Source organism: Mobula birostris, chromosome 2, assembly GCF_030028105.1.
Source record: "Mobula birostris isolate sMobBir1 chromosome 2, sMobBir1.hap1, whole genome shotgun sequence".
In the NCBI taxonomy this organism is placed as follows: Eukaryota; Metazoa; Chordata; class Chondrichthyes; order Myliobatiformes; family Myliobatidae; genus Mobula; species Mobula birostris.
This window is the reverse complement of record NC_092371.1, coordinates 51,206,638-51,221,208: the sequence shown is the minus strand read 5'-3', so window position 1 is coordinate 51,221,208 and position 14,571 is coordinate 51,206,638. Positions and strand designations below refer to the sequence as shown.

The following is a 14,571-nucleotide window of genomic DNA, read 5'->3' as shown; positions in this document are numbered from 1 at the left end:
TAAAATTATGATTAAATCACTAAAATCAAAGGAAGTGATTCAAGAATGATCTTAGAAGTCTCCTTGAAAAATATGCAACATCCTCACCAGATCACAGAATCACTGGCCAATACAGAGGAGTATCTGGGAAGCCCAGCAGATTTAACGGGAGTGCACCACCTCCCAGATCTATTAAATATCAGTCTAGCCCATCAGAGGCAGAACATTGACCACAATCACTTCAGAAGTACAGTGGAAAGCAGGTTATTCTTGATGCTGGGAAATTGCTATAGAAAATAAAAACAAGAGAACCAATATACACTTACACAGCAATTGGTCCATTTCCTGTTCTTGATATTTCTACATTTTGTTGGTCCAGCTCAGACAACAGTTTTAATATATTGAGAGCAGCCTGGAAAGGGAGAATAAGAATGTTTTATACTTCAATAAAAATAAAAAGACCACTCTAGAAGCCTAATCCTCTAGCTACATTCAATCCTAAGATTTGAACAAAAAATCAAATCAAGTAGTACTTTATACTAAACTGAAGCTTTAAATTGCAAAGTATCCTTTACCATATCATGACAGGACTCAACATCTTTTCCAATTCCATGGCTGATCAGAGGTGGTTGGGAAGAACAGTTTATCAATGACACATACTCGTTTTTGTTGTTTTTTGGGAAGTCTTTATATTCAACCTAGAAAGAAATGAATCACGTCACTAACTCCAAACAAAACTGACCAACAGTCACAAACAACACAAGATCCTGCCAGAAATACCAGACATGGTAAGGGCATGGCAAAAATGAATTAAAGTACATTCTGTATGTATTAGTTTAAGAAAAAAAGATGAGAGACTGGCAAGACTAAAAGCTGAAAAAGACTAAAACCCTAAGAACCTAATATGTATCTTAAAGAGTTTTGATAGCAGTATGGACTGTGGAAAAGTAATGGTGACTCTGAAATAACTATTTTCCGAAATTCTAAAAGTCTGGAATTCTTCCTGTGGATTAATACAATGTGACATTCCGATTTATGGGGGTGAGAGAGAGAAAACAGGGCAACAGATATCTGGCAAATGTCAGTGGCTAAGACAGTGCTAAAATTTGTGGAAGGATGTAATAATCTTAAAAAATAACTGAATTGAACCAAGAAATAAAAATCATGTTTGCCTAATTTCCTGCAGCTCTTTAAGAATGTAACTTGTAGAATATACAAGGGAAATATGAGCTGCATGACTGGGTTTTCCCAAAAGCTTTCAAACTGGTCACATCCAGGCTGGTCAGCAAAGCTAGGCATGAGGATTTTCCGGTATTTATCAGGCAAAAAACAGAGAGGAATAACAATATCCTTAGACTGGGAGCCAGATCACACAAGCATACTGCAAAATGGGTGCTATATCAGTGACATGATTGAGGGGACCCAAATATGTCTCCAAGTCCGATAATGATATAGAATTAAATGGGACTGAGAATAGACGAGGATGTAAAGCAGCTTAAAGAAAGTATAGACAAGTAGAAATGAGCATACAGATACATAGCAGATACAATAAATGTGAAGCTGCAAAAAGAATGTGAGGTTTAACAAAAGTGCAGAGTTTTTTTTAAATGGACAATGTTGATGTTAAAAGGGACCTCTTATCACCTTGTACACAAATCGCTGAAATCCGATATGTAGGTATGCCAAACAATTTGGAATGTAATGACAAATTGGCTTTTATTACAAAAGGATTTCAATTCAGAAGTAAAAAAATGCTTTTCTGCAATATACAAAGCCCAGGTGAGACTGCATCCAAATATTATATAATTTTAATTTTACTTCAAAAATAGATATTTTCACCAAGGGTTGAAATTTACTAGACTGGGAGATTGGATTGCTGTTTAAGAGGAGACTGAATAGGTGAGGTCTATGTCTTGAGTTTAGAGTGAAAGGATATTTTACTGAAACTTTAGGATTGTTCCGGCTGAATTCTGTGAAGATTTTTCGTCAGGCTAAGACCAGAACCAGGATTCTCAAATAAGGGGGAGACACTTCTTCATGTAGAAGGTACTGAATCTATGGAGTTCTCTGCCCGATAGAACTACGAAGGCTCAATCAGTAAGATCATTCAAAAACAGAGATGGATAGATTTCACAGTATGAAACAAATCCAGTGGAAACAGTGCAATAAAACGGCACCAAACTGGAAAATCAGGCAGGAACTTGATAACAGAACAAGCTCAAAAAGGCTGAATAATTTAAATTCTGCTTCCATATTTAATGTTATGAGCAAACATCAGTAAGCCCTAAACCTTCCAGACCTGCCCCACTAGTCAGAGATCCCAATTCATACTGAGTATCTAGTCCACTTGTTCTGTTTGATTGAGATATCATTTGGTTTATTTTAACTCTTCAAATTAACTTTAAGAAACTTTTATATATAAAGGCTACTTTATGGGCAGGCCAAGTCAATACGGTATTGCTGATAAGTACTACCAAAGTTTAATAATTATGCAAAAAATATATAGAAATACTTGACCAAAGAATTCACTGATCTTTTTTATAAAAATGGGTTGTTCAAGATTATTATCCAAAATCAGTTTCAGAAGAGTAAAATACAATTTTAAACAATACCCAAAGTAAAACTAGGAGGTGAAGTGATAGAGAAAGCAATGCTTACCTTCATAAACAAAGAACAAATTTTGGAGTAACTACATTTCAAAACAATTCTGCAAAATATTTTAGTTAAATTCGTAAAAACTGTGCACCAAGATAGATTTGTTATACCTGCAATGCTTGAACACTAGCTAGAAAGTCCAATTGTTCTGAAGGTCTGGTTAGGGTACTTAGTGGCTTGCGGGCTGCAGGGTTATTTTTCAATATAGTTTCAGCAGTTAAAGATGTTCCACCATACAGGAGTTCTCTTGCAATCATTGCAGTAACTGTGGCCATTGCTGGATTTGCTGCAGGTCTGTTGTAATCTTTGGTATGATGCCCTTGATTGACTCCAACAGCCTGTGCTACTTCAGGAACCATGGGTAGAATTCCAGCAGGCAGTTGCTGGTGGCTGGGATAAGGCATTCGAAATTCATCTTCCAGACGCATACACCCATCTTTACCTGAAATAGTACAAAAATGATTCTTTAATGTATCAAGATATTTATTGTACCTTAAGGACAAATTGTTATAGAATCCAAAGATTTGCATTTCCATTTAATCTTTGGAATCCTTTTCTTATGTTGATACAAGGAAACAGAACATACAATGCCTATAAAAAGTATTCACCCCATTTGGAAGTTTTCATGTTTTATTGTTTTACAACATTGAATCACAGTGGATTTAATTTGGATTTTTTTTGACGCGATCTGTAGGAAAAGACTCCGTGTCAAAAATGAAAACAGACCTCTACAAAGTGCTCTGAATTAATTACAAATATAAAACACAAAATAATTGATCGCATAAGCATTCATCCCCTTCAAGTCAGTATTTAATAGATGCACCTTTGGCAGCAATTACAGCCTTGAATGTGTGGACAGGTCTCTATCAGCTTTGCACATCTGGACAGTACAATTTTCCCCTATTCCTCCTTACAAAACTGTTTGAGCTCTATCAGATTGCATGGGGAAAGTAGGGAACAGCCCTTTTCAAGTCCAGCCACAAATGGATTGAGGTCTGGACACTGACTTGGCCACTCCAGGACATTAACTTTGTCGTTTTTAAGGCATTCCTGTGTAGCTTTGGCTTTATGTTCAGGTCATTGCCTTGCTGGAAAACAAATCTTCTCCCAAGTCACAGTTCTCTTGCATCAATATTTCCTCCAGGATTTCCCTGTATTTTGCTGCATTCGTTTTACCCTGTACCATCACAGGCCTTCCAGGGCCTGCTGCAGTGAAGCATCCCCACAGCATGATGCAGCCACTACCTTGCTTCACAGTAGGGATGGTGTGTTTTTGATGATGTATGATGTTTGGCTTATGCCAAACATAGCTTTTAGTTTGATGGCCAAAAGGCTCAATTTTGGCTTTGTCAGACCATAGAACCTTCTTCCAGCTGACTTCAGTCTCCCACATGTCTTCTGGCAAACAGTAGCAGAGATCTCACGGGAGATTTTTCCCCTCCAACAGTGGCTTTCTCTCTGCCATTCTCCCAAAAAGCTGCGACCGGTGAATCACCTGGGCAACAGTTGTTGTATGCACAGTCTCTCCCATCTCACCAATGAAGCTTGTAACTCCTCCAGAGCTGTCACAGGTCTCCTGGTGGCCTCCCTCACTAGTCTCCTTCTTGCATGGTCACTCAGTTTTTGAAGACAGCCTGATCTAGGGAGATTTATAGCTGTGCCATATTCTTTCCATTTCTTGATGATTGACTTAACTGTACACTCCAGGGGACATTCAGTGACTTGTAAATTTTCTGGTATCTATCTCCTGACTTGTGTTTTCAATAACCTTTTTACGCAGAGTTGCTTGGAGTATCCTTTTGTCTTCATAGTGTAGGTTTTGCCAAGATGCTGACTCACCAGTTGGACCCTTCCAGATACAGGTGTATTTTTACTACAATCATTTGAAATACCTTGACTGCACACAGGTCTCCAAAAACAGATCTCCATTTAACGAATTATGTGACTTCTAAAACCAACTGGCTGCAGCAGTGATGATCTGGTGTATCATACCATAGGACTGAATACTTAATGCAATCAATTATTTTGTGTTTTATATTTGTAATTAATTTACAAATCTGTTTTCACTTTGACATGAAAGAGTCTTTTTCTGTTGATCTGTGTCAAAAAAGCCAAATTAAATCAACTGTGATTCAATGGTGTAAAACAATAAAATATGAAAATTTCTGGGGGGGGGGGTGGAGGGTGAATACTATTTATAGACACCATAGAACAGTACAACATAGATGTGTGAGACCTTTAGCCTATTCCAAGATAAATCTAATGCTTCCCTTCCACATATTCCTCCATTTTTTTTTTCATCCATGTGCTTATCTAAGGGTTTCTTAAATTTCCCCAATGTATCTGCCTCTACCACCATTCCTGGCCGTGTGTTCCAGGCACCTTGTACTTTCCAAAAAAAAAAAAAAAAATCTACCGCCTAAACATTCTTCCAATCACCTTAAAATTATGCCCTCCCATATTAGCCAATGGCTGTCCACTCTATATATACCTCTTATCATCTCGGACATCTCTATCAAGTCACCTTTCATTCCTCCTTTATTCCAAAGGGAAAAGCTCTAGCTTGTTCAACCCCTCCTAACAAGACATGCTCTCTACTCTAAGCAGCATCATGGTTGAAAAAAAATTGTTCGGGGGAGGGAGAAATACAGTAGCATAGCAGTTAGCACTATGCTATGTTACTATTCACTGCCAGCTACCTGGGTTCAATTCTGCTTCTATATATAAGGAATTTATACATTCTCCCTGTGACTGCATGGGTTTCCTCCAGCTGCTCCAGTTTTCTCTCACATGCTAAAGACATACAGGGTTAGTAGATTAATTAAAGACATGAGTATAATCGGGCGTCATTGGCCTGTGCTGTACAGTATGTCTAAATTTTACAAAATCTCTAAAATCTACCCTCCTACATTTTATTGTTACTTCACAAAACTTAATTCCATTTTGCTATGTGCTTGAACTGGGTTTATTTATCTTTTGCTGCAATATTTCCCTTGCCCAATTCATCCTATTTTGTGCTATTTATTTAAATGATGTTTATTTGTCCAAACATTTTACATATTTTTTTTAAACCTCTACACACTATTACCTATAAGCCCCTATAAGTAAAATAAAGAATTTGGACAAGAACGCCATAGAACCTAGACAGCTAAAGAGTGGAAGAATGCATAACAGAGTAAAATGGAAGTTTGTAGTGTTAATCAGGATTGTTTTATTAAATATAAATTAACCAGCAGTGTGTAAATGACAAATGCTCCTTAAATTCAGGGGAAAATAGGTGAGGAAGAATCAAAATACTGGAGATGCCAATGAAAATATTTTGTCTTATTTCTATACTCGCAAAGGATATTTTTCTGGTTGCTTTACTTTTTGGTTCAACTTGCTACAATAGCTGCCAAATAATTAAGACATATGAAAGAGAAAAGTAGAAAACAAGAAGGTAAAATTAGATGAAAGAAAGTGGCAGAGACTTCGAGCAAAATACAAATACATAACAAATCCACTTCCAGGAAACAACGTCCATGTAACAAACCTGGTGCAGTATCTTCTGCAGGGGAATTGGGTTCAAAGAAGGTCACTTTCCGTCCTTTAACAGGTTCTTTCAAAGTTGGCTGTAAAGGAAATAAAAGAATCCCTCAGACAATATCTTATAGCACAAAAAAAAAACTTGTTTTTATTTGAGATGTAGTTAAAAAAAATTACCTTCTCATCAGTTTTCAAAGCTGGTTTAGGTGGCTGAGGCTGAGGAACCTTAAAACCTAAAAGCTCCAACATTTTCTCGGCTGCATTTCGTTTAGCAACTTTTTTATTTGGGCCCATTCCTTCTGCTACTTGACCACCAACTTTGACCTAAATAACAGAAAATAGTTCAAATTATTTGGGATTGTATCTTGCAGAATCAATAGAAAATCCAATAAATTATGTAACATTTCTCACCCGCATAACAAACTCTCTGAGGCGAGGAAGACCTCGTTCTACCATTAATGTATATTCAGGCTCCTTTTCTTTTTTTGCTTGCTGAATTTGAGCTAGACGGCTGATTGGATTCATTCCTTGCCCATACTCTGGACTTGTCTGTAGCTTAAAAATAAAAAAAATGCAAGCTCAGCATTTCAGCACTAATCAAATTAAATCAATGGGCAAGATGATGAAAAGTTTTAACTTTTGCAGCCAAATCTGAAAAGCCAATTTTTTTTGGGCCCAGGTACAGAAGTAACCTAATTTTTTTTGAAAAATTGAAAATTTACAATGCTGAATCTTGCAGATTTGAGACACCAAAAGTGGTGCTATTTATTCTCTATTTTTGTTCCCACTTTTCACCTTTGTATTCTCCACAAGGAAGAAAAGGCCTGCTCCCAATCCTATACCATGCTCCTGACAGGTTCTAGAAACTAAGAAAGATGTTCTATAGTTAAATGGCCCAAGAATTTCTATCACTACAATAAAGTAGAAAACTCTAATTGGCTCAGCTAAGTCTGAGAGTTACTACTGCCATTTTGCCTTCCAAATGCTTAAGAAAATAAATCATAACTTGAAATGTCTTTCTCTTCCCATACTGAAGCACATTTAATAAAATCTGAGAAACGAGAGACAGCAAGTGCTAGAATCTGAAGCACACAGAGCACAGGAAGAACTCAGAGTAAGGCAACATCTATGAAGGGAAGATGATAATTTCTGTTTGCATCAAGGCCCTTCATCTGTGTTCTAAATAAAATTTGACTTTTATCACATATACCAGTCCAAGACAGCAAGAATCAGTATGTAAATCAACAGTCTAAAACCAAGGTACCAATTCAGTTTATTCAAATAGTGAGGATAGTTATTAAAAGGATACAGGATGGAATCTGAAACAAAAGTAGTTCAGCAATACTGAACGTTGAAACCAAACCCAAAACAGCCATCCTCATCTCAAAATGAACAAGGATCCCAATTACCCACTATTGATATGATCCTATTTCTGTAAACACCAAAAGCAGATAAAAGTAAAAGAAACTACTAAAGGTCCAGATATTCGGCTATACTTCACAAGCATACAGTAGAGAATGATTTCAATATCCGGAATTCACATATCGCACTGAAAGAAATGTAAAACGCCCTCAATGTGAGAGTAAGATCATGAAGCAGAAAATAATACAAGATTCAGGATTTGGATTAGTTTTGAAATCAGACTGATTTTTCAACAAAGATAGACATTTAGCCAGACTACACATCTTATGTGATTGACAGAAAAGTAGTGATCACTTATGAATAACAAACCATCACACAAGACTACAACTTATTATTTCAGACACAGACATTCTAAAGGTAATATTTGGGTAAGATCAATTCTTTGTAAATGATTAACATGATGAAAACTGTCAAGAGATTAGTCCATACACAGTACAAACAATCCAAACAGGAAAGCTGTTCAAAGAACGAAGAAACATCAATAACATAGGTAGAATATTTTCTCCCATGGCAGGGATGCAAAAAACAAGGGGTGGAGCTCTAAAGTGAAAGTAGGGATTTTTAAAAGGGGATTTGGTGAAAAAGATTTTTTTTAAAACTTAATAGTAAGTTATCTGGAACTTACTACTACAGTAGGTGGTGGAGCCAGCACATTCACTACACTTTAGAGACATTAGGCAGGCATTTAAATAGGAAAGGCATAGAAGGATACAAACTTAATGCAGTCATAAGGGGTTAATATAGGCAAGCAAAAAGATCAGAAAGGACGAAGTGGGTTGAGGGACCTGTTTATGTGTTGTACAACTATGGCTATAACTGCTAGTTTCACACACAAACCTCTGGAGAGCAATGGCCAAATTTGAATGTGGAGGTACAATTACACATTTGTTCAAAACTTTGTACAATTCTCATTAAATTAGTTAAATAGGTTTACTATATAGACTGTCTATGCAAGGAGCATGAAGTACATCAGACATCCGCATAAGATTTTTGATTACAGTACCTTGACAATTGAGCATGCATAGAAATTAGATATGGGATTTCTTCTTTCAAATCCTGAAGCTGTTATAACAGTAACCCTGTAGATGATACGATACAAAGTACCTTACCCAAGAGTATGCGATACACTACAGTGCCTGCTATCAAGTACTAGTGGGATTTTCAACCTGACAATAAAAGCTCAAACCATCCTTCTCCGTGGATGGTATGCAGACATTTTAATGTGCAGTCAGATACAAAAAACCTGGCCAGTAGTGAACCATGACCAAAAGGATCAGTGACTTCAGAATTGCCTGTACTCAACAAGCACAAAAATCTAGAAATTGTTATTCACCTCTATCGATTAGAACCAATTTACTTTAGCCAGTTTGTTAAAAGATGTTGGTCCCAGCCAGTTAAACCAAGGACACTTTCCCAAACTGCCCAACTGATTTTTAAAATTTACTCAGCTCTGCTATTTCTTGTCCAGAAATGTATTTTGAAAGGAATAACAATTATATACATAATGTGTTAAGTTACAATGCCAATATTGCCCCATACCTATGCAATAAAGGAATTAACAGATGCAGTTATGGCATTAATTTCCCCTTCCCATCACTTCATGGTATTGCCCGATACTTTAATAGCAATACCACTGAAGTAGGATTGAAGAGGCATGCAAGAATGAGAAAAGGACCTTCTTAACTGCACATCTTATAAGCAGGAAGCAAACTTGATCTGCAATTTTGGAGACTGACTGGCAACAAGTACATAGGACACCATTAAAAAAGGTTGCAGATGTTTCACATAGAAATGCCGCCAACCAAGAGCCATTTCAAAACCTGCTTGTGGAAACCATTAAATATGCACACATTGCTAATTCTTAGGAATGCAAGATCAGAAACAAACACAGTATCATTCAACTTTACATGCTTAATCTCAGACCATTTTACTGCATTAATACAATACCTGCCAATTCCCTCAACATCCAAAGTCAAGTTGTTAGGGCTTCTAGATCTCCAAAGCCCATTCACATTGAGAATTCCAAAGATTCACTGTCCTCTAACTGAAGAAATTACTTTTCACCTGTCTCAAATACATTACTTATTTTTAGACAACCCCAAGCCAGGGAAAACTTTGTCTTCATTTCTAACCTGTCAAGCCCAAAGAATTTTATACATGAACAAATTCATCTAATCTTCACCGGGTAAACTTTCATTACATTCTACAACTACACTTGTATCTCTTTTAGCATACAGAATATTTTACAATAGTACTAGCCGATACAGTGCCCAAGGGTTCATTATAGCTTATATATAGAGAGGTAACACTCTTGGCTGGAAACCTGGTAAAATCAACACTTTCCAGTGCTATTTCAGAAGTCCAGTTGAGGGCTCAGCCTTGTGCCTTCATTCCCACAGCAACAAAATAGTTAAAATTTTTGTATCTTTGCATGGTTGACTGTGGATTGAGCTACCAAGGCAATGTGCATGCTGAAGCAAATGCTAATGACATTAAATGCAAATGACAATAAGACCACCAACTGTGACCAGTACCTAGAAAATTCTCCAGGTTGGAATGGAAGCTTCAAGGCCACATAAGGCGATGGAGAGACAGCAACTTCCATCACATTCAACAGGAAGTGAAGCAAGAGACTGCAGGATCTCTGCAGTATATGAATATACTGAGTATCTGATGCCAGGTCCTGAATTCACCAAGGTAGTTAGGATACAGCCCCAAGTCGCTGTGCTGAACAAATACACTGCCTGCCAAAGCCGGTCACTCCAATAGAGCTACACCATTTCATTGCTGATGGAGCACCAGCAGAAGCAGGGATAGATGTCAAGATACTTTCAGAGCAAGGGCACCAATAAAATGGGAATGGGATCAGGGAAGGGACTTTAAAAAAAATATATGCTTCCAAGCATTTGACTCCGGGACTCTGTCTGTAAGTCTTGCAACATTCAGTAAATTGTTTATATGGAATTCAGGCCCCTCTAACAAACCTTTCCAATCGTACCATTTAAAATAAATTCTATTTTTATTAATTTTGACCAAAGTGGATGATCTCACATTTTTACTACATTGTATTCTGTTTGCTATGTCTTTGACCTTTCATTAAGCCTACCCACATCCCCCTGAGTTGTCTCTGTGATGTCTTCACTGCTACCTAGTTCGCATGCAGTTGAACCTTAGTTGCATTACACTCAATCCTCTTTCCAAACCACTGATTGTGGTTGTAAACAGTTGGAGTGCCACATTTATCAAATCCCCCAACACCATAATGATCTATCCATTTTTAATGCTTTCTGTGAAAAACCATTAACAGTACCACCCCACAAATGTACTACTATGTTGTATGCTGTTGACAAAGTGCCCTGGAAATAAATGTGTCATTTAAATATCTAATTAATATCTAATTTCTAGTATCTTTCCCCAATAGATACAAGTGTTTTTCTCCAAAGTTACCAAAAGAAAAAAGGAATCCTCCATTATTCAGGTGCCAGTCAATAAAGAATTAAATCAGGGCAAAATGACCAAGTTGTACTCAAATGTTCTGCTTAACATATAGGGTATAACGAAACCACTGAATGACTTCCGTTTGACTGTACCATGTCAGCTGCAGCACCTATCCTAGGCATTTGTTGAACAGGAGAAACATATGAATTGTGTGTGCAATTTGCCTTGGCCATTTTTGTCCAGCCAGGTTTGAACTTAATCCTAACAGGCTTCCGTCCCAATACCCTAAGGCACCCACCTCACCCTTCTCAATCTTTCTGATGATATCGTTCCCAAATGTCACTCCTAAATTGTCCACTAAAGGATTAAGTTGATGTCATTTAAGGATGAGGTTTCTCAGGTACTTGGAGGCTAATGATAAAATAAGTCAAAGTCAGCATGAAATCTTGCCTGACAAATCTGTTAAGAGCTTGGGGAAATAACAAGCAGAGTGGACTAAGGAGAAGCAGTGGATGTCATTTACTTGGATTTACAGAAGACATTTGATTATGTTGCTTAACAAGATAAAATCCTATGACATTACAGGAAAGATATCGGCATGCACAGAGAAATGGCTGACAGACAGGAGGCAGCAAGTGGGAATAAAGAGGGCTTTTTCTGGTTGGCTGTCAGTAACTTGCAGTGTTCCTCAGGGGTCAGTATTGGGACCACTACTTTTCACATTGTTTGTCAATGACTTGGATAACGGAATTGATAGTTTTGTGACTATGTTTGCGGATAATACAGACAGGTGGAGGAGTAGGTAGTGCAGTGGAAACAATGTGATTGCAGCAGGACTTAGACAATTTGGGAAAAAAAAAAATCGGCAAAAAAAGTGGCAGATGGAATACAGTGTTGGAAAATGTGTAACAATGCATTTTGGTAAAAAGGAACAATACTGAGGAGTATATTCTAAAAAGAGAGAAAGTTCAAACATTAGAGGTGCAGTGCAGAGGGACTTTGGAGCCCTCGTGTAAGACTCCCAGAACGTAAATTTACAGGTTGAGTCCGTGGTAAAGAAGGTAAATGCAAAGTTGGCATTTATTTCAAGGGAAACAGAATATAAAAGGAGATAATGCTGAGGCTTTATAAGACACTAGTCAGGTACTTGGAGTATTGTCAACAGCTTTGGGCCCCAGATCTCAAAAAAATGTTTTCATTGGAGAGGAGGTACGAGGATTATTCTGGAAATAAAAGGGTTAGGCCACACTTGGAGTACTGTGTCCAGTTCTGGTCGCCTCACTATAGGAAGGACGTGGCAGCATTGGAAAGGGTACAGAGGAGGTTTACCAGGATGCTGCCTGGTTTAGAAAGTATGCATTATGATCAGAGATTAAGGGAGCCAGGGCTTTACTATTTGGAGAGAAGGAGGATGAGAGGAGACATGATAGAGGTGTACAAGATAATAAGAGGAATAGACAGAGTGGATAGCCAGTGCCTCTTCCCCAGGGCACCACTGCTCAATACAAAAGGACATGGCTTTAAGGTAAGGGGTGGGAAGTTCAAGGGGGATATTAGAGGAAGGTTTTTTTACTCAGAGAGTGGTTGGTGTGTGGACTGCACTGCCTGAGTCAGTGGTGGAGGCAGATACACCCGTGAAGTTTAAGAGACTACTAGACAGGTATATGGAGGATTTTAAGGTGTGGGCTTATATGGGAGGCAGGGTTTGAGGGTCAGCACAACACTGTGGGCCGAAGGGCCTGTACTATGCTGTACTATTCCATGTTCTATGTTAACATACAAGGAGCATTTGGCAACTTTGAGCCTGTACTCACTGGAATTTAGAAGAATGTGTGGGGATCTCATTGACATCTACTGAATATTGAAAGGATTTTATAGCATGGATGTGCAGAGGATGTTTCCTATGGTGGTGGTATCCAGAACTAGTGAGGAACAGCCTCAAAATTGAGGGGAAACCTTTTAGAACAGTGGTAAGGAGTAATTCTTTTAGTCAGAGTAGCGAGTCTGTGGAATGCTCTGCCACAGACTGCGATGGAAGCCAAGTCCGTGGATATATTTGAGGCAGAAGTTGATTGTTTCCTAATCAGTCAGGGAATCACAGGATATGGTGAGAAGGCAGGTAGGTATATTGGGTTAAGTGGGATCTGGGATCAGCCATGATGGAATGGTGGAGCAGACTCGATGGACTGAATGGCCTGGTTCTGCTTCTATGTCTTATGGTCATTTGGCCTAGTTCAATTATAATAGCAAATGGCACAAAAGGCAGGGGGTGGGTGGAGAAAGCCACAAACAATACCTTGTATATTTTTCTCTGCATATTAACATTTTTGTGACTACTTCCAGTAACATGCCTCATGCTAAAAACACAAACAAAACCAAGTAACAGTATGATCTTTTAAAATCAATTGGGGGAGAGGAGAAGATGGCGACACGACACAGCTTGCAGCGGCCACTCCGGTGAATGATATCTGTTATCTGTCAAGTGGGGTGCTATGCACAATCCTGATTTGATGGAGGCAGACGTGAGAGCACGGAGGAACATCTGGTGAAACTTCTGAAATGCCTGTTTCGTTGCCGCTGCTACTGTGAGATCCAGAATCTCCGGAGGGGAAGGCCCTGAGTCCTTGGCTTTGCTTGTTGCTTGGCGGCCGGGGCGGGGTCGAAGCGCTCGGCAGAGATGGTGCTAGGTGTCGGAGGGCTGGTTGGAGGCTCAAAGTTTTCGGATGGATTCAGAGTTGGCTGTGGTCGGGTGCTTCCAATGCATCAGCAAGTTTGCAGCGCTTGGAGGCTCATGGCAGGGAGAGTTTCTCCCTTCTACCATCTGCGTGAGATGATGGGGCTATCAGGACTTGAGACTTTTTTTTAACCGTGCCCATGGACTGCTCTTTATCAAATTACGGTATCGCTTTGCACTGTTGTAACTGTATGTTATAATATGTAGTTTTGTCAGTTTAAGTCTTGATTTGTCCTGTGTTTCTGTGATATCTTTCTGGAGGAACATTGTATCATTTTTTAATGCATGCATTTCTAAATGACAATAAACGAGGATTGAGTGTCCTCAATCTAAATAACTAGATTAATGATTATAATTGTCTATACAATATATTGGATATATTTTCCATTCAGCTTTGGTGCTTGTCATCAGAAAATTTAAATGAGTTTCAAATAACTAATTTAAAGGAAATGGGATATTATAGGCAATGCCACAAAAAACAATACAGGTGAAGACCAAATACTACCCAAATTTTCTTTTTCTCTTTGAACCAAGCCTACCTATTCAAAAGACACCGCTATCAGCAGACTGTCAGCTATCTCTCAAGCAAAAGATTTTTTTTAGGAATATTGGCATTGAATTTCCTGCTGTTCTAAGAGATTGATAACATTTTTAAAGACTTGCCTTCTTACAACTTTCTACTTCTGGCTATCTCTCTCTCTCACATTATCCTCTTGATGTGTACAACTCTCAATCTAAAACACAGCTTAAAACATTATGGTGAGGTAAGGTTCTCACTTGGACAGTTTGATGTTCCCATTGGTGATACAAATTGAATA

The 14,571-nt window shown here is 38.3% G+C and overlaps 1 protein-coding gene across 4 annotated transcripts in view; it reads right to left on the bottom strand.

Annotated features, from left to right (window-relative positions):
• stau1 (staufen double-stranded RNA binding protein 1) overlaps positions 1-14,571 on the bottom strand; it is a 46,616-nt gene that overhangs the window by 4,349 nt on the left and 27,696 nt on the right. For 2 of the 4 annotated variants that reach the window (XM_072240727.1, XM_072240745.1), the window contains exons 9-14: positions 6,571-6,714; positions 6,337-6,483; positions 6,167-6,245; positions 2,745-3,076; positions 555-677; positions 306-391 (exon numbers count right to left, since the gene is read on the bottom strand). In XM_072240727.1, the coding sequence (XP_072096828.1) occupies positions 306-391; positions 555-677; positions 2,745-3,076; positions 6,167-6,245; positions 6,337-6,483; positions 6,571-6,714 (911 nt within the window). The remainder of the gene's footprint in view (positions 1-305; positions 392-554; positions 678-2,744; positions 3,077-6,166; positions 6,246-6,336; positions 6,484-6,570; positions 6,715-14,571) is intronic. The other 2 variants (XM_072240736.1, XM_072240753.1) reach the window with 2 other exon arrangements.